The sequence below is a fragment of the Triticum aestivum genome, chromosome 2B (assembly GCF_018294505.1).
Source record: "Triticum aestivum cultivar Chinese Spring chromosome 2B, IWGSC CS RefSeq v2.1, whole genome shotgun sequence".
Classification (NCBI taxonomy): Eukaryota; Viridiplantae; Streptophyta; class Magnoliopsida; order Poales; family Poaceae; genus Triticum; species Triticum aestivum.
Window position 1 is genome coordinate 114,711,959 of NC_057798.1, and position 23,848 is coordinate 114,735,806.

A 23,848-nucleotide genomic window follows, 5' to 3' on the forward strand; every position below is an offset into this window, starting at 1 on the left:
CAAGAGATGGCGATGCATGTGGTAGTAGAGCAGGATCAACCGCCGGCGATGAGGGAGCCACGGTACCAGCAGACGACGGCGAGGCAACCCCAATAGGCAAGCAGCAGGTACCCTTCATAGGCAGAGGCCAGCGGAAACCGATCATCATGCCCAGCTTGTGGAAGTCGCCCATGGAGGCGATGAGAGATGCGACGTCAGGTGAAGCAACAGTGAAGGAGAAGCACGAGTCTTCGTCATCCGTTACGTTGAAAAGGTGGTGAACGGAAGAGGCTGGCGAGGATGAGGCCCATCGTGGATGCATCAAGAGCGAAAGGGAACTGGATGACACGTGCGTACATGCGGCATCCGTGTTGCTGGTTTGGTGGGAGAATGGAGACAGGCGGTCGAAATTGTGCCCAGGCAACCCTTTCGAAGTGGATGCCCAGGTCTTCGGGGATTTGGAGCAGTTGTGCAATCATCATGCATGTAGGAGCAGAGCAAGCTGGTGGTGGATGCGGGGGCCGGGTTCGGGCGAAGGAGAAAGAGTAGTTGCGGAAACGGAGAGCGGTTTGAGCGAGAATGATCTCTGCAACACGCGCAGAAGCAACATGGAAACGAAATACCAAGGGAGAGCTAGCATTGTGCGACGAAGAAGTGGGCGGCCGAGCCACCCAGGACGGCTGGAGCAGAGCGGCGACAACTATGGCATCAAGGTGGCGGTTGGAGTAGCCGAAGGTGATGTACAGCGGGGAGGCAAGGTGGAGGGCCGGGGTGGTGATGTTGAGACGGAGGTAGTAGCAGCAATCATCTTCAAACTCCAGACCCATAGCATTGCTGCAGCCCAGGAAGCAGCGGAGCGCTATCTGGCCGGACTTGACACAAGGTAGGTCGAAGAAAGGTGAAGGTGGTGGAGCTACTGATGGAAGGAGCTCGTGTAGGGGGTTGGTGGTGAGGGTTATGTCGTGTGTGGTGATGGTGGCTTGCCCGTCGGCCAGCAGGCCGGCCGGCGAGGAGGGTGGAGCAGGAGCATGAGCGGGGGCGGGAGCGGGAGCGGGAGCGGGAGCGGGAGCGGGAGCGGGAGCGGGAGCGGGAGCGGGAGCGGGAGCGGGAGCGGGAGCGGCCATCACCTTCAGGTCTAAGTCTATCTATTTAATCAAAGAAAAAAGCTCATTCTGCTCACAATTATACTTCCTTGGTCCGGAAATACTTGTCGGGGGAATGGATGTATCTAGATGTATTTCAATTCTAGATACATTCATTTTTATCCATTGCTCAGGCGAGTATTTTGGGACGGAGGGAGTATAATTGGGACGGAATACCTATCAAAAATGCTAAACACACGCAAACCACCCTGTGGTTAGATGGTTAAAGGGACAATGGTATCCCAGCCCATTAGAGTTCAAGTCCTGTGCTCGTATCGTCCGAGGCTCTAATGTGTTAAAATCCGAGTCACAGCAATAAAGCATGGGATGAACCTAGCACAGTCCCTAGGATGTAATCGATTGGGGAAACGTTTGTATACGGCGGACCGGCCGAGCGTTCTGCCGGTCACGCGCGACCCACTCGATCGGGGGGAATCTTGTGGCCCGTTTTCACCTCCCTCGCGAGCCTTAGGCCCTGTTTGGTTCATAAGTCTTAGGACTTTTTTTAGTCCCAACTTATAAGTCTCAGGTCCCTAAAAAGTCCCTACCTGTTTGGTTCCTGGGACTTATAAGTTCCTATAAGACCATATTACAACTATAAGTCCCTATAAGACTCTCCTTGAGAGTCTTATTTCATAAGTCCCAAATGCCCACTTTAAGTCCCTATAAGTCCCTCCTGTTTGGTTTAGATGGAACTTATAGAGACTTTTTTAAGTCCCTAAACCAATAAGTCCCTGGAAACAAACACCCTCTTATCCATTGTCGTTCTTCTTCCTTGTAAGAAAAGGATGCCGCACCCAATCTTCTCTCTTCGCTCACCTTCCCTCCTGTGTGTTCCCATGTTCAATCTGCTAGGACGCTCCTATCTCTCCTTTTTTTCATGCAGCAGGCTCATGGGTCGGAGGTGTCCCTCATGGGACACGAGCTGCAGTGCGTTTTTTTGCCCAAAACACAAGGTCGGCGTGGTGCCACGAGTGCACGGGCCGGCGGCGACGGACTGCGCTGCTAGTGCAGGCGACCAAGGTGTTGCAACCAGCAAGCCTAGGAGCTACTACCCAAGGCATGAGAATCTGCGCCGACGAGGTGCAGCTAGCATGTGGGGATGGGATGGGAGGGGACATCACCGGAGCTGCAAAAACAGCCACGTCCAATGTTACAACTGGCGTTCGAGGAAGCCACAACTGGCGACGTCAAAAGCTTAAACCTTCATCTACGGATGCTGGGGATGGCCACTGCCAACAGAAAAATGCTACAACCGACAGAGAAGAAAGCTACAAGTGATGTCGCAAAAATCTTCAACCAATGTTGACGGAAGTTGGGGGCGAGGACAGCCAAGCAAAAAAGCTTCAAACTGGTGCAGAGAAAGCTACAACCAGCTGCAGAAAAGCTTCAACTAGAGACGCCGAAAAACTATGGGGTGACGGTAAAAGCTGGAACGAATGTTGACGAGAGCTGCAAGCGGCTATGAAAAAAGCTTCAACTAGCCTGAGGATGCTACATCCTACAACCATGGCCTGAGGATTCTTGAACTGGCCTGCAGGGATGCTACAAACCATGGCCGGATTTTTTTTCTAGGCCGGCTGTGAGGAAAGCTGCAACCATGGCTTGGATATGCTGGAACCAGTATGTGGGGATGCTACGACCATGATCAAATTTTGCTAGAGCCAGCTGCGGGAGGAGACCAACAGTACTACAACGACGGTCGGCATGGCTGCAAGGTGGAGCGCATGGCACTGGAGTGTGTGTGGGGGGGGTGACTAGCTGCTGGCAGCGTTGACAGCCGGAGTAGCATCAGCAGCGTTGATGGCCGGAGTTGAGCATGCTGCGATAACGGTTGGGAGCGAGCGCGCTGCATGATGCGATTTTTGCTACAGGTCGCAGCGAGTGCGCTTAATTGACGGCGACCGCGGTCGCCTGCGAGGGAGGCAGGCTGGTACCGATGGCGGGGCGGTGGCCGGAGTAGGGCGTCAAGCTTCTTGGCCGGAGGAGTGCGCTCAATATAATGGCGTGCGAGGGAACTATTCGCTAATGCGACAAATAGGGGTAAGAGAAGACGACCCAGTCTGCTCGTACGTTGCAGGTTCGACCGGCCCAAACTGGTCGGTCTTCCGGCGCCTAGTGCTCCCCAATCTTTGATGCGGCAATCTTTGATGACTGCTATCACACTTCTATTCGAGCATTGCTCTAGAGATGCATACATTGTTGCTCATGAACTTGTCAGGCTAGCTAGGTTCTTCCAACTAGTGTATGAATGGATGATCCTCATGCATCTATTATTTCTTGGGTCCCGATAACTGCCACACGTATGGCATGGATACGAACCCGCCTGCACGCCTCGTGTGGCATGAACAGGAACCCGCCCGCACGACCGCGTCCGGGCGCGCAATTGCACAGCCCGCATGTCCAGTGTGTGGCAACCCCGCCCGCACGACCCCATCCGGGCCAGACGACCCCACTGCCCGCACGACCCAGCCGTTACCGGCTTCCGATCGATCCCCACTCTCGACTGCCACCATCGTCCCCCACCTCCCGAACCCCTACCTCCGTCGCCGCCTTATCTGGTTGCCATGGCAACCAGAGCAGATCCATAGGGCACTCCCACCGCCAACCACACCCCAACCCTCCCCACCACCAGCCCCCCACTCCAACCCAGCCCTCCAGAGACGATCAGCTAAAAGCAGGTGAAATCTCCCGATCTCGTACTGCTTCTCATCCTTCTTCTGGGCAGAAAATTGCAAATTTACAGATGAAGATGGCGACTGGATCCATGCTATAGGGGTAAAACACTACATGGTTTGGTGTATCTTCGCAATTGCCAAGCAGAATACACCAGATCTGCCATGTACTACGTTTGATATTAACTTAAGTTCCTAGTTTGATTGACGCAAGTAGTTGGGTATGAAATGGATGAGTAGGATCCCTAAAAAAGGAGAGGAATGACAAATTTGGAATAAAGGGGGTGGGAAAAATTAATTGCCACTTGTGTATAACGACAGTTGCCACCTTTCGTTGTCAGTAACTGCCACCAAGTTGACCTGTTGCTTGCCATCCCTATTGTAGTGGCTGTTGCCATCTAATAGAACAGATAGCTAGCACACAAAATTTTAGAAAAAAGACTGTCCATGTGCATGTCCTACTTGCCGCGATGTGTTGGTTGCCTACGCATGAAAATGTGATAACACTGACGTGTTATCTTCTATGTGCAAGCAGCAGAAGAATACAATTCTTGTGGATTGTTGATGCATTCTTGTTCATGCAGTTATTGAGAACACATTGGAAGAAGCGAGACGCGGAAAGAATGAATCACGAAGATGGCGCTGATACTTGGGGTTCTCAAAGGCCAGAAATGCCCCCTTGGGATGCATCAGAGTACAGTCAACTCATTTCTGCAGGGCCGTTGCTGCCACTACTAGAACAGTATGCAGGCATTCGTATGATGCGTGATAACAAAAGAAGAGAACAGTTGCCATCTTCGGAATGATGAAGATGACATTCTACTTATGTCGTACACTGTCATTTTTTGCAGGTTCTTATGACCAAAACACACTCAGGGGGCCCCCGTGGCAAGTTCAGTCACAAGGCGCTAACACTGACAAATGTAAGGGCAACCAACTTCAACTAGCTAATATGGCTAATCAAGGTAACGCATACGAAAAAGAACACATACTGGTCTGGACATGAAAAATAAACATGCAAAAATTGGCAAAAAGACTCATGAGTTATGACGGGTGAAAATGCAGAGCCTTCATGCAGCACGTGGCATCAGGCAGCACCCATGTACCTGCCATCGACATCATACACAGGTGAGTCCATAAAAAAGTGAAGTTGCGGATGGTGAATTACCAGAAGGAGCATAGTTGACAATTGCAGTTCCCATGACTGGACATCTGCAATTGCCATGGATAAATAACTGCAGTTGTCATCCCTAGATAACTGTTGTTGCCATCCCTGGACAGCTGAAGTTGCCATGGAGGAACAACTGCAGTTGCCATGGAGGAACAACTGCAGTTGCCATGCCAGGGCAACTGCAGTTGCCATACCAGGACAACTGCAGTTTCCATACCAGGGGCAACTACAGTTGCCATGCTAGCACAAACTGCATTTTCCATGTATTAACCAACTACTACGATGCTTACAGGTTATTATGGTGGTGGTAACCCGGCAAGCGTCTCGTGGCAAGCTTCACAGATTGCAGATAGAGCACATCAATTTGGTGTCACAGACCACACAAGATGGGCACATGCAGCACAACAAGGTAAGGAAAAAATTGAACCACAAAACAGCACTAGATTTGTTTTTGTGGCAAAAAAAGCACGTGACGAAAAACAAGATTTGTACCAGTGATGGTGGACAAAACCAAGCATAAAACGCTAACAAGTGGTTGCGTGTAATGAGTCATGTATTGTCTTCGAAAATTTGCCAACTTCTAAAAGCATGTGTGCATCACTAATGGTTGATCGCATTTTGCCTAGTGAGATCAGGCTTAGAATGCAATAGTTTTGTTGCTAGAACACAGTGGTTGCCATGTGTTGGTAGCAGTATTTGCCATGTATGCAGGACTGCAGCTGCCATGCATATAGAATCCAAGTTTTCGTACTAAAAAAGGAGTTGGTTGTCGTGCATTGGCAAACAATAGTTGCCATGTTTGTTGGACTGTAGCTGCCATGACTGGACAACTACATTTGCCACACATGTCCACGCGCGGACTCACAGCTTGTTGTTCGAATGATGTAATGCCAAATTCTCGACGTTGATGTGATCCGTTGCGATAAACATGTTATTCAAACAAAAATCTTGCTCTTGTACTTGTTTTTTCCATTATAGGGCCTACAACTATAGTGAACAGCGGCGCGGGGACATCTACTGCGGGCAGCTCTGAGCGCACGGAAGACGCGTTCCCCCAGCCAGCAGACAATCATGTCGCGAACAATGCCGAGTCAGAGTCGGAAATGGCAATCATTCCAAAAATTCCGATAGGCACCCCTTTGAACACAAGCACTGGCAACACTCAAGTAGATGAAACTGCCGCCGATACTGAAGTGAATGACGAAACTGACGACGAGGCACAAGGGGATGAAGATGATGGGCAACCAGAGATCATGGTACCTCAGCCACCGTACGTTGGGCAGAGATTTGAATCGTTTGCAGAAGCAAAGGAATTATACCAGACATATGCAAAGTTCCATGGGTTTGCCGTCAACACCAAATACCATAGGAAAATTAAGAAAACTAACGAGTACAGCAGAGGTGAGATGAGGTGCCACAAGGCACGAAGAACAAGAAGGGGAAAGGTGTTGCGTCTGTCGTTCCGGAACGAAAGAGAGGGATCATTCTCAAGACGGGATGCCCTGTCCGGTGTAAGCCAAACGTAGATGGAACACAGTATGTGGTCACTGAATATTTTGACGAGCACAACCACAAACTCGTAAAGAAGTTCGACCTGGTAAAATTTCTGACCGCCCATAGAGGATTCACCCCCGTCGAAAGGCAATTCATAAAGCTGCTACATGATTGTAACGTCGGTCCATCAAGAATGGTCCAGATACTATCACTCATCCACAACAAAAAGGGGAAACTGAGTAGCATGCCCTACATACCAGCTGACGTCACAAACCTACAGGCAAAGTACCGTAGAGAGAGCAAGTTGGCTGACATAGAGGCCACAATGGCCTACTTCAATGAGAAAGCGAAGGAAGATCCAGATTTCTTCTACAGGATAAGGTTGGACGATGAGGACCGTGTCAGGAACATGTATTGGGTGGATGGTGCTGCAAGGAGAGCCTACAAACATTTCCGAGATTGCATTTCATTCGACGCGACGTATCTGACTAATATCTACAAGATGCCATGTGCTCCATTCATAGGAATAAATAACCACAATCAGTCGTTACAGTTCGGCTGCGGGCTCGTTCGGAAGGAAGACACGGATGGGTATGTTTGGCTATTCAAGACCTTCTTAGAGTGCATGGATGGACTTGCTCCGATGAACATAATAACAGACCAAGATTTCAGCATGCGTGCAGGCATAGAGGAGGTCTTTCCGTTGGCAGTGCATAGGCACTGCAGGTGGCACATTATAAAGAAGGCTGAAGAGACGATAGGACCGTTCTTTGCTGACCGTCCAGAGCTCCACAAGGCATTCGAGCTGTGCGTGGACCACAGCTTGACGGTGGAGGAGTTTGAAAGGAGCTGGATGGCCATGATTGAAACATATCAAGTCCAAGACAACGAGACGCTTGCTAGCCTGTGGTAGAAGCGAATGTACTGGGTGCCGGCCTACTTCATGCAGTGCTTCTTCCCCTTTCTGCAGACTACGCAGCGCAGCGAGGGGTTCAATGCTGTTTTGAAGCGGTACGTGAGCCCTGGCAACTCATTGCTACAGTTTGCCAAGCAGTACACAGCTTTGCAACAAAAAATTCTGGGATCTGAGCTACAGCAAGAAGCGACCACCACGCTAAAGCAGCCAAAATTGCTAACGTATTTACCGATGGAGAGGCAAATGAGCAAGATATACACCAACAAGATCTTTAACAAGTAAGTTAGTTGCGTTACGGTCTTATTTGCGCAAAAGCACTAAGGCAGTAGGTGTCATATAGAGTGCTATGCAGTTGCCATGATATGCAGTTGCCATGTTTAATGAAATACTATTTGCCATGCTTACTCAGCTGCAGTTGCCATGTTCAATGAAAATTCTGTTTTCCATGCTTGCTCGGATGCATTTTCCATGTTCAATGAAGTGCAGTTGCCATGTTTAATGCACTGTACTTCCATTGGGGCATGTTGGTATGCAAATGCCAATGTCAACTGAAATTTTTTATATTGTCGACACATATGCTGAAATGCAATTGCCATGTTTACTAAAATGCAACTTCCATGTTTGTTGAAAATGCAATTGCCATGTTTACTCAACTGTAGATGCCATGTTTAATAAAAATGCAGTTGCCATGTTTTATGCAATGTGCTTCCATTGGGGAATGTTGGTGTGGAAATGATGATGGCCAGTTGAAAATGTACTACAGTTGCCTTGTCTAGTTTACTGCAGTTGCCATGTCTGGTGTACTGCAGTTGCCATGTCTAGTGTACTGCAGTTGCCATGTTCAAGGTACTATATTTGCCATGTTCAATGTACTATGTTTGCCATGTTCAAACAAAATGTATTTCTATTTCCATGACAACATAAGGTGCTACAAAAAAGAGCGCACGATAGTTTAACAGAAAACACACAAAACTTGCAGATTCCAGGAAGAAATAAAGCGTGCCAGCATGTTCACGGCTTTCCAGGTGGACGAACATACGTTCAAGGTGTGTTCTATTTTGGGCATGTCAGATTCAGAACCTGAAGACCCAGACAAAGGAAGGAACTACTTCGTCAAAGCCTCGATAGGCGAAGGAGAATACTACTGCCAATGTTGCAAGTTTGAACGGGACGACATTGTGTGCTGTCACATACTAAAAGTAAGGGACATGAACGTTGTGACACGGATGCCCCGCCATTTCATAAGGCGACGATGGACTTGGGACACTGACGACGCGTTTGCGCCACAGACAACAAACGCAGTTCTGGCTGTGCATGACGAGAGACCTGAGGCAACCATGGAAGCCATGAGGCACGTTGTGCTGACAAAGAACTATGCTGAGCTAATTGATGAAGCGTGCAAGAGTGATGAGACAGCGAGAGTCGCAGAAAAACACAGGAAGGCCCTGAAAAGAGAGCTTGACGAGATCAAGAAGAGGAAAGCTGAGGAAGCCTTACACCGGTTCCCCTGCACATCAAGTGTGCCTTCATCCACGAGGCCATCATCTGAAAACTCGGAGATAGGATCTGGAATAGCAAACACACAAACCCAGGTCAGGAACCCACCCTGTTCCATCACAAAGGGTCGTCCAAGAGAGATAAGGTACAAATCGGTATTGGAGATTCAAGCAAAACACAAGAAAACGAAGAAAGGGACGGGCAATCCATAAGCAAAAATTGGGGCGTTGTGACATGGTCCTTGTGGACATTTTGTTTTGTACCCTAGATGTTGTGATTTTTTTGTAAAATTGGGAGAATGACTCTTGAGGGGCATCAGAAGTTGAAGGAAAATACATAGAATGGATAAATGCAGTTGCCATGTTATGGGTACTTAATCTGCCATGTTATGGGTACTTAATCTTCCATGTTATGTGTAGTTAATCCGCCATGCTATTTTATACTAAATATGCCATGCTATTTTATACTAAATATGCCATGCTAGTTGTACTGGATCTGCCATGTTACTTGTACTGGATCTGCCATGTTAATTGTACTGGATCTGCCATGTTAATTATGCTGGATCTGCCGTGTTGTTTGTACTGAATCTGCCATGTTAGCTGTACTGGAAATATGCCATGGTATTTGTAATGACTCTGCATCGCATATATTTCCATGATAATTCGACGCGGTTTAGTGACACATAGTGTGTTGTGTGCAATGTATGGGAAACAAGTTGAAAAAAGCGTAACGTGCATAAACCGCAACAAAGGTTGTGGCTACATGATCAACCTACCATGCTAGCCGGTGCAGTTAGCGATGAAAAAGAAGAAGCAAAAAAGCCAAATGAAAAACGACGATGACTTTCACTAACCATGTCTGATGAACTATATTTTCCATGTTTTAAAACATCGTAGACGCATTCGAAACAGCAAACTGGTGCTACAAATGATGAAACCATAGTAATAATGATAAACATAAAAACATATCTGCTGTCACGCCTAAATAGGTTCACATCCACACATATATTACAGAAACTATTCAAATGTCGCTCACACAGCACCACTACATAGTAGGCTACGCGGGGTTGCAGTCATAACATAGCACACGAACATAGTTTTTGACGAGAACAAAGAGATAGTACCTTACATTCCTCGGCAATAGAATGTAAGGTATGCGTCTGGAGTGTAACGCCACGTGATCACTTGTACTTCTTGATGACTTTCTTGACAGCTTCCTTCACGAACTCGCGTGCTCCGGACCGCTTGTTGAAATCTTCATTCGTCAACCAGTTCCATGTGTAGATTTTCTGGAGCTCAACGACCGTTGCAGCTGTGACAGCGGGGACAAGTCTACCTTCCCACTTTGCAAAGTATTCCAACGTGTGAAAGCCACAGTCCATCCTGCACAAGAAAAAGAGTCAGGTGAACTCGCAAAAAAGGACTGACATAGCAGTGATAAACTTCAATTCAGATGTAACAACAAAAAGAGGGGTGGGATTGATGTAAATGGCACATGAAGGAGGGGGCTGGGAAATTACGTGTTCCCTTGATTCGTAGTCGGCACATACTCAACCGGGAAATGTCTGATCTGGACCTTTGAGTTTTCGTAGTGACGGTTCCATGTCTCTTTGACGTTGTTGATGAAGAATTCAGCATGCGAAGTAAGGTCTGCATCAGCTGCCGAACGCATTGAATCAAGCACCTCAAAGCGTTGGTTCTTCAGGTCAAGACAGATCGCATAGTGGTGACCACACTTGTCGTGTTGGTCATGTGGTGCAAGCTCCTGGAACATGGGGAACATGACCTGCATGTAAAAGTGAAGGAAATGAGAAGCAGAGTTCACATGAAGAACAACAGAGGGACAAAAAAAGAAGAATCACATAGAATGTTTAGTTATGGTGGGGGTAGTTGAAAGAAAGTCGTCGTCCATGTATGAACAAAATTTGCCATGTATTTTACTATGAAATTGCCACATAGTTTGCACGGGATGCAAAAATCAAAATGTCAGTTTGCACGGTAGCTATTGCCACATGAAACATCTGCCACATAAACAGAGTGCAGATGATGGCAAAAAACCATACCATGTGAAAAAAGTGCAAACAGGGAAGGAGTACTCACATATTTCTTCAGTGTGAGCTTGAATTCACCATGTTGAGCAAAATTCTTCCTCGGGATTTTGTGGTGGAAGTCACCATCCCATATTTTGTAGGTCACACTGTAATGCATGATTATTTTGTTGGCACACACATCCGTATGATTGTTGATGTAGTCAATCCCGCATGCAACTACATTCGTCGACATTCTACCGTTTGGCCTCACGAACTCGGCAAGATCACCCAGGTCGACGTACGTCGCTTCGCATTGAATGACCTTGGTTCTATCCAAACATGAGCTGTCTGAAAACGATATAACATGAAAGAATCATGCCTACTAAGTAAAAACTGAAAGAACTAAAACGTAAGCGGATCATGTATAGAAAGTACGAAGAAGGTGAATGGTAAAAAAGGAGCAAAGCAAAATGAGAGATTATGTGGTGTGGTCATTTACGCTTTCAGCTCCTTCATGTGCTTGCTACTGGCCCTCGCATTTCCAAACCGCTTGACAATATCGTATAGCTGGGTTTGTTCCTTAGTGGCCCTGAATTCGGGCTCGTAGTCTTCCGCGGGAGGTGGGTGAACTACCCTTTGCTGCCTCACAGAACCAGGGGTGGCACTCCTAATGGTATCCTCAGATACCGTATCTGCAGGCATGTTGGAACTTGATTGCCCCTGCCCTCGTGAGGACCTCCTCTGCAATGCTGCCTCCTCGATCCTGCGGTAAGCTTCATCAAGTGACGGTGAAATCTCCTTAGGGGTGGCTGCAAGGATCAAAAAAGTGGATTAGGATACCTAGAAATCAAAAACAGATGGATTGTGAGAAGATAGGGTACATGATGTGATATGTAGGTACAAAAAGTGGGGCGTTGCCATGTGTGGTGCAACTACAGTGGCCATGTCATAGCAACTACAGTTGCCGTGTAGTTGCACTGTAGTTGCCATGTAGTTGCCATGTCACAGCAACTACAGTTGCCATGTTGTGCTAACTCCACTTGCCATGTGCTTGCTGAATGGAAAAAAAGCAGCATGGAAACGAAAAATGCAGGTGACATGGTGCAGCAAATCCAGTTGCCATGTGTATTGCACTGTATTTGCCATGTGACAGCAACTACAGTTGCCATGTTGAATCAACTTCAGTTGCCATGTGGTTGCCCAATGTGAAATGCAGCATGGCTGCAAAAAAATGTAGGTGACATGGTGCATCAAATCCAGTTGCCATGTCATCACATATTAGTTGCCATCATAAGTGAGGACCCCCAAAAAATATGATTGGGACAAAAGTCAAACTACAAAGATGTATACAAGAAAATGATAAGCACATGATAAATGTACCTTGGACTATCGGCTCTGCGAACTTGACAGCCTTCCTGCCCTCGACCATTGGCTGCGCCATCATTGCGGGCATGCCTCCCGGGAAAGCAAAGGCAACTGGCATAGGATCTGGCACCACTGGTTGATCTTGACTAATGCCAAGACTAAAGCTCAGTGGGGTGAAGGCCATTGGGTGCCTCTCATGCCTACTGACCGGACCACGAACAACTTGCGGGGCAGAATCCAAGGGTGAAAGATCAACAAACATATCTGAATCGGCCGCTACAGAATGATCGGGCTTATTTGTAGGGCGAGGCGTGTTGTCAGCGGTATCAGCCGCAGCTTTCTTAACAATCTTCTTGTTTGGGCTGTATGGGACACCCACATTGACTGGGAGCCTGGAAGTGCGCAGATTTAAGCTGGGAATTTCCACTGCGGGTAAAGGCGCAGTCTGCTCTGGACGTTCACCTGCGTCACTCGTGCCCGGCTTGACACATGCATCAGTTGTGCTCCGATCTTCCGGTTTCTCCATCACATTGCTTTTGGCAGGTGGCGGGAATAGTGTGGACGCAGGAACATAACCAGACTCGTCTCTGCTGCTCCTAGCTACAGCTGGTGCGTTGGGTATGTATGTTGATTGCTTGCGGGGGCTACGATGCCTAGGTGGAAGACCAGCACGGGAAACAGCCACCTTCGCAGTATCTACACCGACAGGAGCTGGAGCTGTTGTGCCAAGACTCTCACCTGTAGATGGCATATCATTGTGAACTGCCACCTCAGCCACTTCTGTCATGGACACAGGAGTGCCACCACACACGCGCTTCGAATCAGTGTCAGATGAGCGGGAATCTTCCTTGCTTAGGTTGGTCTCGGGAGCGTCCACTTCAACGCTTGCTGATGGGGTGGCATGGCTCACAGCAGCATCCTTCATTGCTAGAAGAGTTGGCAATATTTCAGCTGTCCTGGCAGATACCGACTCTTCACTCCTCGATGTACGGATGCCTGTTGTTCTAGCCTGCACATCTGTAGCCGACGGAGATGGTCGGCCACTTGCGTCAGAGTTAGTGGGAGCAGTTGACGGTGCAGCAGCAGTATTGTCGCCTGGCACCTCATGAACATCTAAGTTGCCCCCTGTTGACAACTTTGAATGAAGGCGTTCGAGTGGGTCCTTACTGGTATGCTTGGCCCCGCGCGTAGTAGTCTTCTTCACCCTGCAAAAAAAGAAAGCACATGAAAAAGGTATTAAAAAATGAACAAAATATATTTGCCATGGAAGAAATCATAAAAAAATGAAAAATAAGTGGAAAAGCTGGTAGTTGCCATGTAAGGGGAACATGAGTTGCCATGTCGCATAGTTAGCAGTTGCCATACAAATCCAGCAATAGTTGCCACGTTAGCCAACTTGAAGAATGATAAAAATGTCTGATCTGCCATGAATGCAATTTCAAACCTAGGTATGGGATGAGCACACAAGCCAACGGTAAAGATGGCAGTTTCCATTAGGTACAGTAAGAGTTGACATTTGGCCTAGATGCCAGTTGCCATGTAAAAACTAATAGGAGTTGCCATGCACTTAAAAAGGAAGGAAAAAATCATTTGGAAAACAGCAGTTGCCATGTGGGGACGATGACAGAAGACCATGTGACAAGCTGAACGGATGCATTGGAAAATCAAAAAAAATATAGCACTATGCCAATGAAAGCGCATGGAAAACCTACTTCTTGACTGGCTTCCTCAGGTCTGGCAACACGACAGGATCCCCGGTGTTGGATGTCGTTGTACGAGGAGATGACCTGGTGGAAGGGGTGTCACCGGCAATGGGGGCACCTTTGTTCAACCGAGAAAAAACACGGGTTGGCGTTGGCGCCTGTTTCTTCGTAACTGCTCGTCCACCAGCTGTTGGCTCACTGCACGTATGAGATGGAGGGAAAAAAGGTGGCAATTGTCAGACAGCAAACTCGTTGCCGCGCTTGGCAAAAACAAGTGCAAAAAAGGGATCAGTCTGTTCCAAGAATATAGACAAAGCAAAAAACTAAAATTAAAGTCGAACCTCCTCCTGGCAGCTACGGGATCGGTCCTAGACCTCTTGCCAGGAGAACCCTGCCCAACATCCTCTGGAGCCCTCCCCCTCTTTGATGGCAATACCCCCTCGCCTCTCGCAGCCGTATGTTCTTTGACTTTCTCCGGTGGGGGGACATCTGGTGCATCCTTGCCCTTGTTACCACCTGCACGAACTTCAGCATGTTCATCATCATCGGTGTCCTGTTGCATATTCTCCATGTCATCGTCGTCATCCTTGCTGAGACCAGCGTCTCCATCTAGTTCATCTTGTGTGTCAGCAGGCTCTTGGGAACTATTGTAGTCATACCGGCCACGGCAACCAGTTGGCCGATGTGTATGTTCTGGGACAAATGAAGTGAACTGCCTCGCAACCGCGTCGCTGTCAGAGCCACTGAGGGACGTCCACCCCTCAACCAACTTCCCGAGCAAGCCGGTCATTCCGGATGCAAACTTCCCAATTAGATGCTCAACAGATGCCCTCGCATGTGCACGAAACAAGAATCATCAATAACCACCCATATTACAGTCACTTGCGCGACATCAAAAATAATCCAATGCAAACCATAGATGTAGATCTTTTGATTACCTCAATAGGGCAAGACGGAGCTGAGTGCACGTCCATCCACTTTCCAAAGTTTTGAGGCCCCCCAAACACGTTGTAGTCTATAGCATGCTTGGCCATCAGTTGGAAAAAACAAAAAAAAATAGCTAGGATGTAAGAGAGAGAATGTAAGTTTCAGCACGAATGAAAAGAGTTGCCATGTGGAGTGAGACATGGATACAATATGCAGACAGCCATGGCTAATAAAGGTAGTCATCTCTTATGAACCACAGATGGTTGCCTCATGTCAAATTTGTAAGCATGCCGTGTGGAGAAAGAAACCAGAACTAACCTGCAGTTTTCCATATTTGGTATCAGTTACCCTGTCTGCGGCAAGCACAGCCTTGACAGCGTTGATAGTCCACGCAGAAACAGCAAACTTGTGCGTAGGCGGCGGGCCTCCTGTCCCAGTGAAATCCACGGTGGACAGATCAAGACAGTCGACGTACATGACCTGATGTAAAACAATTTTAGAAAGAAAGAAATATCAGTTGGCATCATGTTAGTTTGCGGAAAAAAAATAGGATAATCTATGTTCCCATGATAATCAAGTTGAGGTGCATGAAAAAGAGAAAAAAGAAGAAGTTGCCATCTGTATGTGCTAGTTGCCGTCATAGTGTGATGGTAGTTGCCATATTGCCATGATGGCAGTTGCCATCATAGTATGATGATAGTTGCCATAATAATATGATGGCAGTTGCCATATTGTCATTATGCCAGTTGCCATATTGTCATTATGGCAGTTGCCATCTTGTTATGATCAGGTTGCCATGCATGAATAAAAGTGTGTTAAATAGAGTGTTCACAGAAAGGACTGGTAAAAAAATACCATTAAATGCAGTCGACAACCATTTTGGTACATCTTGCTTGAGAATGCATCGTGCAGCAAGTTGGCAATAAACTTACACCAATTCATGTTCTTCACATTTTTCAGATCCGCCTGCACCGCACAAAATTTCAGCATAAAGGGTTGCCGCATCAGAAATCAAATGAAAAAAAACATCAAAAAACACTGGCAATGACTAGCTTTACACATGACATCGGAGCCAAAAGATTGAAGGAAAATAAAGTAGTAAAGATGGATCATTCACCAGGATGGGGAAGCATTTGTTGCTTGAGCGAAGAGAAGTGGTCGGCGCGAAAACAGCTGAGATGAGGTACATGAGTAGCTTCATCTTAAAAACATCTCCATGGGTTGTCATGGCCTGCAGCGAATCTGCCAGTGTAGACGTGTTCGACATGGATTCCAACCCAGGAAACAAACGAGGGAACAGCGCTTCCTCGATCTCGTTATTGACCTCGTATGGGACTTTGATATGTCCATGAGGCACACCCAAAGTGCAGAACACGGATTCCTCATTCAATGGTAGTCTTCCACATCCCGGAATCGCAAATTCCCTGGAGGCGGGGTTGTAAATCTCACCAAGCCAGTCGCATACAGGGTTGACAAGGTTCGTGCACCGGACATTCATCAGAGCCTGTATACCCATCTCAGCAGCAGCTCCCTTTTGATCGTCGGTAAATCTATCAGTCAACGTAGTCAGTCGTTCTTGGGAGGCTCTATTGCGAATACGTTTCTTCTTCTGCAAAAAACAGACAAAAAGTGATCAGTTGTTGCCATGTTTTGCACTGTCATGAAATTTTAGTTCATGACAGACGACTGCAAGCTCGAGGTGGCAACCAATAACATAAGCAGGAGGAGGGGGGTGTGTGGACAGTTACCTCATCACCCTCTTTTCTCCGTCTAGTTGCCCGATTATGCTGTGGTGGATCCATGAAATCATCATCATCATTTTGATGATCACCACGAGCCATTCTGCTGAGATAGGAACAGACCAAATTGTCACGGTGGAAATGAAAATGCAAGATGTAAGCAGTTGCCACCTAACAGAAAATGTCAACTAGTGAATGCAAAATATCACATGAACACACACGCACCCCCCTATGATTGTCGAAAACATAAACATGGCAAGTAAGCACATTGGTTATATTTTCAAAAAAAAAGTGTACAGATCGTAAATGCACTTGAAAACAAAATGTTGAAGTTGCCATGTTAGCCTAAGATAGTACGATAGAAAGTCACAAAATCATCCACTGCACAAAAACTAAGATGTGGTAGCTCACACCCTGTCCTAAATACACCAATGAAATGCTATGTGTTCAGCGGCAAAAATGTGCTAGGTTGAAATTGCCATGTTAAAATGCAACACATAATACAAAAAAGCGATGAAAAACATCTAATGAAGAACCTGAAAATTGCCACAGTGTGTTCAGATATCACAAGTCATTGTGGCAAAACACAAAAATTGCGTCTGCAGTACAATGAATTTGCCACATTATACTGAATGTAACATGGCAACAGACATGTTGTGGTCAGACAAAACCTTGCCACATGGAAAGCATATGTATGGCATCTAACACAATTGATATGCAAATTGGTTGCCATGTTATGCAGCCAATTTGCCACATTGTCCTGTCTACAGTATGGCAACAGACACAGTGTGTTCATATTCTATTTGCCACAAGAATATACTATCCATGTGGCAACAGGCACACTTGATGTGCAGATTAGTTGCCGTCCAGTGCAGTTGGTTGATGAAACTGCAGTGACTACCGATTTACTACACTTTACCATTCATACAGTGTGGCAACTATCACAATCATTCAGGAAAATTAGTTGCCACAATGAAAAAGCATGTTTGTGGCTACTATCACAGTAATTCAGGAAATTAGTTGCCACATGGAAGAGCGTGTGTGTGGCAACTATCACAGTCATTCAATAAATTAGTTGCCGCATGAGAAAGCTTGTTTGTGGCAACTATCACAGTCATTTCAGTAAGTTAGTTGCCGCATGGGAAAGCATGTTTGTGGCAACTATCACATTCATTCAGGAAGTTAGTTGTCGTACAGTCATGATAGTTAATCAAACTACCACGTTTGCCTCATACTGCAGTTTCAAAAACAACTAACTAGATCTAGGGTTCAATGGCAACTACAATGACTTCAAATTCAACCTCAAAATTCTCCCCGAACTGATTACAAACACCAATTCAAACCAATGCGCAACTAACAGACCGGAAGACACCTGCCCAATCCCAAGGCACAACTAGTGTGTGCCTCCGGACAGGCAGAACCACACCGACGAGGCCGCCGCCACGGCAGCGACGAAACTGCCCAGTGCCACCGAAAAACGGCTAGCACAAGACTCCGCCGCCGACGGGAACGCCGACGCATCGCCAAATCGCCTAAATCTCTACGAATCTCGAGCGAGGAATCGAACAGGGAGGGAAGGGGGAAAAATGCAGGAAAGGATTGTGAGAGTTGGAGCGAGCATTACCTTCAATCTGCAGGCGCTCCGGCGAAGCCGCTCCGGTCCGGCGAGCACCACCGACGGCCGCGAACACCGTCGATTCTTCCGCCTCCGCCGTCGCCTTCTCCCCTCGTCTTCTCCTCCAATGGTTTGAAATGCGAAGTGGGTTGTGCCAGTAACTGCGGGGGTGAGTAAATGGAACCGTGAGAGAGGGGGGGGGAGTGCGCGACGTGTTTGACGTCAACCACGGTCGGCGCGTGGCGTGCGAGTGCATAGCAGTTCCACCGCACGATCCCGAGTGGCAACCGCTGACCGCGGGAGGGCAACCAACGTGCGGGCGAACTGTCTCACACACCACACACGCGCCTTGTCCTGCGTGGCGCAGAAAAACGACCGGATTGTGCCAAGATTCGTGCACAAAGTACCCAACAGTGATGGATGCGTGTGGTCAAGATGGTAAACGCCCACACGTGTGGGCGTTAACATTTCCGTATTTCTTTGCTTGTAAGTGATGTAAAACTTTATTATAATGAATGAGAAGGAATGATGATTCGAAAAAAGAACTGGTGAAACGTTCATATTTGCTGCCAATTTTTTTCCCAAAATTTTGAATCCTTGCGACTCCCTGTTGGAGTTTAGAACTTTCTAGCTATAAACTCAGTTATATATTAACTTCATGACAACCACAATGGGGACTCTAAGAAGATGAAACTTTCAGAGAAAAAGGTTGGAATTCAAACTGTTTAGTTCAAATAACATAGAATTCGAATTATTTAGTTCAAACTACATAGGAATTCAAATTGTCTATTCCAAACTAGGAGTACATACTACTTTATAGTGTTGAAACTTAGATGATAGAAGTTTGTACTTAGAGCGAGAAAAGGGTTTTTCAAGTAAACAACACCGATTTTTTAGACGGGTAGAATTATTATGATGTTGTAGATCAAAATAGTTGTGCCGAGAATGACAATTATGGTTGACTGTATTTTTTTACAAATCTTTATTTCGAAAGGGTGCCATACAACACATTTGGTCTAATCTACCTACCTTCTTGGTGAGCTAACACAATCTCAAGAAATAAATTCACATTAGCGTTACAGTTCAATGTAATTTATTAAAAAAATTGATGTGAACAGTCAATCATGCATATTGGAGAACTGCATTCACGTGTTACCATTGTATGGAAAAAAAAACATGGAAGAACTAAATGAAAAAATGAACTGCCTATAGGCCATGTTCAAATACTTCTGGGCTCTAATTTGAGTGCATTCTTTCGATGCAAGCGATCCGAAGAATGATACAAAGAACTGTTTCCCACAACTCTGTAGATCGGTAACATCCATGATCGCTACAAACATAACATTCTACAATGACTGCCACAGGGCCAACCGCTTGCGAAGAAATGGTTGTCATCAAACATAACACTGCCAAAATGGCAAAAAACATATGCCTAAAAAAGCACTGTCCTCGGAGAGGGTGCCACCCCTAACTTGTCTGGTCATGTATTCCAGGCTTCCCAGCAGCAAATAAACACTTCAACACAATGTCGAATTACGAGAGCTCCTAGCACATGGAGTATTCGATACTAGCAGCGGATCAATCTACAGTCGTGAATACATGTAACTAACTAACTATAATCCAGTACTTATATGGGCCACAAACTTCAGCGAAGAGTCAACTCTTGTATTTGTCTTGCCCATATTAACACCATCTGTTCAGTGTTATGTCTGTAACAAAAAAAAAACAATGCCAATATGAAGAAGCACTTGAATGAGAATATGCAGATGTTTATCAAAATGAAACAACCAATATTATGAACTCGTCTGTACTGTTATGTGTAGAGTAAGTATTATGCTAATATGGTAAGGGTCACTACCATGCAACTGCAACTACACCAGCTTAGAGAGATTTTGAAGATCAAGAGTGGGAAGGGTTATGTGGAACCTCAGACCTGATGGAGAATACAACGATCGAAACTCAGCATATAGAGCGTAATTTTTCTTGCTTCGTAAAACATCCTAATTTGGAAAGGCTACCTCAAAGGTGCAAATTCAATGTACATGGTAGGTAGCTCAAAATGAACTCTGAATTTCAGTACAATCGATGGTACAAAATGGCCTAATTAGTAGTTATCGCATATATGGAAACCATACACAGAACCTTAACCCCTCCTGCGTCACCCCCAGTCCTCCCCTCCTCCCTCTCGCCACCACCAGAGGGGGGGGGGGTCCAGATCTGGTCATGGCATTGTCGTAGGGCGCCGGCGGCGCGGACTCGCATCGGCACAGGTCATGGCGCACGGGTGTGTTGGCAGCGAGATGGGCTGCGCGTCGGTGGTGCCCGGCCCGTGTTGTTGGCAGCGGTCTGCCTGATCCAGGATCCGATTGGTGCGGGCTAGCCGTGGCGGCGCAGCGGTGGTGGATTCAGCCTTCCTCTCCTCTGCTGGTGCAGTAGGTACGTGGCTCGGCAGCCGGGGCGGATCGATGGGCTGGTCTGGTGGCTCATCTTGCAGCGCGCGGGGGCTGGCCGGAGGTGGCAGGGGCTCTTTGAGGAAGAAGGCAGGGGGCTCCCCGTCCACGACGTCGACATGGTCTGGAGGCGTGATGGGCAGCTTCAACATGGCTTGCGGCTGCCAGAGCTTCCTTGCCCAGATCTGGCCGGCGAGGCCCCAATCTTGCCAAGGTGCCTGTTTTGGGGCGGATGGGGGGAGGGTCTTCAGCACCTTACCGGTCAATGAGGGGCAGTCTCGGATGCCGGAGCAGCACCCCTGGTGGTGGGAATCAAGGTGCTCGTGGCTCAGGTGCTGTCTGGTGGCCATGGTCATCTGGGCGGCGTGGTGACCGGGGTGCAATGTTCGGTGGTGGTTGTGTGGCAGGTCGTACCACATTTCAGTGGCGGTGAGTGCTGGCTGGTGTGAAAACCCTTTCTGACTTCGGTCAGGCCAGCGGTGGCGGCGTTTCAGCGTCGTACTCTTCTTGAAGGCGTCGTTGTTGCGGTCACTCGTTGTCTGGATCCGAAGGATACCCTGATCCTTGGATCGGGCGGTGGCGGCGCTCCGGTGTCATGACCTTCCTGAAGACGCCACCTTGGAGCTCACGGTTTGTCATGCGCGGCTTCATCTCATTGTCGTTCACGGTTGAGGGCCCTAGTAACTCCACAGTGATGCTTATTGTCCACCTGATGTTTGCTTGGAGTAGTATGGGGTGGTGTTGCTGATTTCAGTGCCTGTGTATCCGGCCTTGGGTGTGTGCGTGTGATATGGTGCCGTGTGTTTGAATCGGGTTGCATGATGGTCGATGCTTTATCTATAAAAAGCAGGGCCAAAGCCTTTTTCGGTATATGGAAACCATCTTGAGATCATGAACCCTATATATTCACATGCATTACGCTGTGAAGACTGGTGGACAGAACAAAGCATGGCAATCCACACTCCACAGGGCACAAAAGAATGGTATAAACAGAGGAATTGGGTTTTTTCGATGAAGTGGTATTTCAGTGTTAAGTCTTTACTGAATTGACTCCCCAACAGTGGTATTTTTCAGTTTTATTGCACAAGAAGCACCACTATAATTAACAAATAATCATATAAACTATCAAAAATATTTGTTACAGATTGCTCTTGCGATACAAGTTGCTTTTGGGGAAATAAAGGGGCTCAAGTTACTTTGGGGAAATAAAGGGGCACTGATAACCCATGAAAGAGAAGAAAATCTTACTACAACATTGACATGTGTTTTCAAATGCACTTCGACAAAAATGTCATGGAACAACACCACATGCAAGTATATATTAGCTGCGGATTAAATGAAGGATGAGTTCTATAATATTACCATCATGGATTGCTTGAGTATTCCAATTGAATTTCTATTTGTATCTTCACTAAAGCAATGCAATAAGTTTATATGTAACAGCAAACAAAGGCAGTTAAATAACAAGATAATGCAATTAAATTGGAGATATACCACGACCCAACCCTTAGAAATTTGAGGCCTACCACTTAGTGGGTTTCAGTGGATAAATTCAAAGCTGGCCGATCATAATAAGCATGGGAATGACTGAACATGGAGAAGGCATACTAGGTTTCCACTAATGATATCACCATATGGATCTGATTGGTCAAACAGCGATGCGTACCAAACAAGATCACTGTTAACTGCAAATACTTTTAAGAAAGCTAACATCTATCAACAAGCCAAGAAACCAAACTTTCTTGTAGGTCTAACTGGGGTGTACGACAAAATGGTTTGGAATAAAGTTACCTACACCAATAAGTGTTACTCATTTACATTTACAAATGATAGGGACACAAATAAAAAACTCGCAAGTTATCAGGATTATTCACCAAACCAAAAACAGTAGGCTTATAAAAAGAATATAATGTCACGCCAATAGGAGAACAGAGAAGAGGGCAGGTATATACCTCAACAGCACATCCACATAACTCTCTACTTCAACCTCCACTGCCTCAGCACCGTAGTGGGTAACATGATGAAACAAAATACTGCACCGACACCCAATGACCCCACATCCCTCAATACTGAACGAACATGTTCCCTCTGAGATTCTTTCACAGGCAACAGACCGACCACCAAATCTTCATGACTTATGAGCGGGAGGAAGACCAGCAAAACAAGCGCTCCAACAATGACAGGATCCTTGAGCATCATCTGCGCAACCTGGCGAAGAGTTTTCGGGGGCTCTTTGATATCCTTCATAAGAATTTACGCATATTCGACATAAAAAAGGTCAGGACGAGGTCATATTATATGCACTTAAGCTAGACGGATGCAGAGACATTTACATAAAGCAAATGCCAGTTTTGAATTCATGAAAATGATGGATCTTAATTTCTAATTGGGAATTGGCAACTTATTTAAACCGCATACATTGTAAAATCCTATTTCAACTGCTGTAAAATCTGTCCGGTTTGAAGCAAATCGGATCTGTTGAAAAAGGCACAGAGGAGCATTTTCTGCGATTACCTTCCTGGTGTTGTGCGCGGAGCGCACTCCGGTCGCGCCGACGAGAATCAAGGCAACGGGGGTGAACAGAGCAGCGAAGATAAGGGAGTGGTGGGAGAGCCAGGACGCCGCCGCGAGAACGGCGGAACCCTCGACCTCGCCCAGAGCGCGGTGCGCGATGACCTTGGCGAGGGACGCCGCGATGCCGACCCAAACGATCCCGTAATACAGGAAGATGAGCGCGTCCCACCTGGCGAGGGCCACGAGCCTGCGCTCTGACGCCGGCATCTCCGGCTCGGCGACGGTCATGGGGGCGGAACCCTAGGCGCAGGTGGCTAGGTTTTTTTTTTTTTTAGATGTGGGTGCCTGCCTGGGTAGTGTGAAGTTGGGTTTAGCGGGAGCGAGAGGAGGGGGTTTAGGAAGGGAAAGAGAAGGGTCGATCGTGTCCAAACCAGAGCTGGCTATCTGGCCGTGCCATCTGGGCCGGCCCGTTAGGGCATCTCCAGCCGTTAAGCCCCGAGGAGGCATTTTTTTCGCCCCTTGGGGGGCTACCGGCGAAAATTTTAGCTTGGGGGTGGAATGATATCCACTTGTTGCCCCCCCCCCCACCGCCCAAGTCGTGCGTGCTCTGCTCACAAAGCTCGCCACCGCCC

At 47.1% G+C, this 23,848-nt stretch overlaps 1 protein-coding gene across 1 annotated transcript; it reads right to left on the reverse strand.

Annotated features, from left to right (window-relative positions):
• Positions 1-19,442: 19,442 nt before the first annotated feature.
• Positions 19,443-23,589, reverse strand: LOC123043802 (uncharacterized). Its single transcript, XM_044466382.1, has 3 exons — positions 23,217-23,589; positions 22,655-22,943; positions 19,443-19,961 (listed from the first exon to the last, which is right to left on the reverse strand). The coding sequence occupies exons 1-2, from the start codon at positions 23,502-23,504 to the stop codon at positions 22,680-22,682; spliced, it is 552 nt and encodes a 183-aa protein (XP_044322317.1). The 5' UTR covers positions 23,505-23,589; the 3' UTR covers positions 19,443-19,961; positions 22,655-22,679.
• Positions 23,590-23,848: the final 259 nt, after the last annotated feature.

Excerpts from the sequence above, each read along its gene's own strand:
- LOC123043802 (XM_044466382.1), bottom strand. The coding sequence starts at position 23,504 with ATGACCGTCGCCGAGCCGGAGATGCCGGCGTCAGAGCGCAGGCTCGTG. Across the intron at positions 22,944-23,216 it reads CCGCGCACAACACCAGGAAG|GATATCAAAGAGCCCCCGAA; the intron begins GTAATCGCAGAA and ends ATTCTTATGAAG.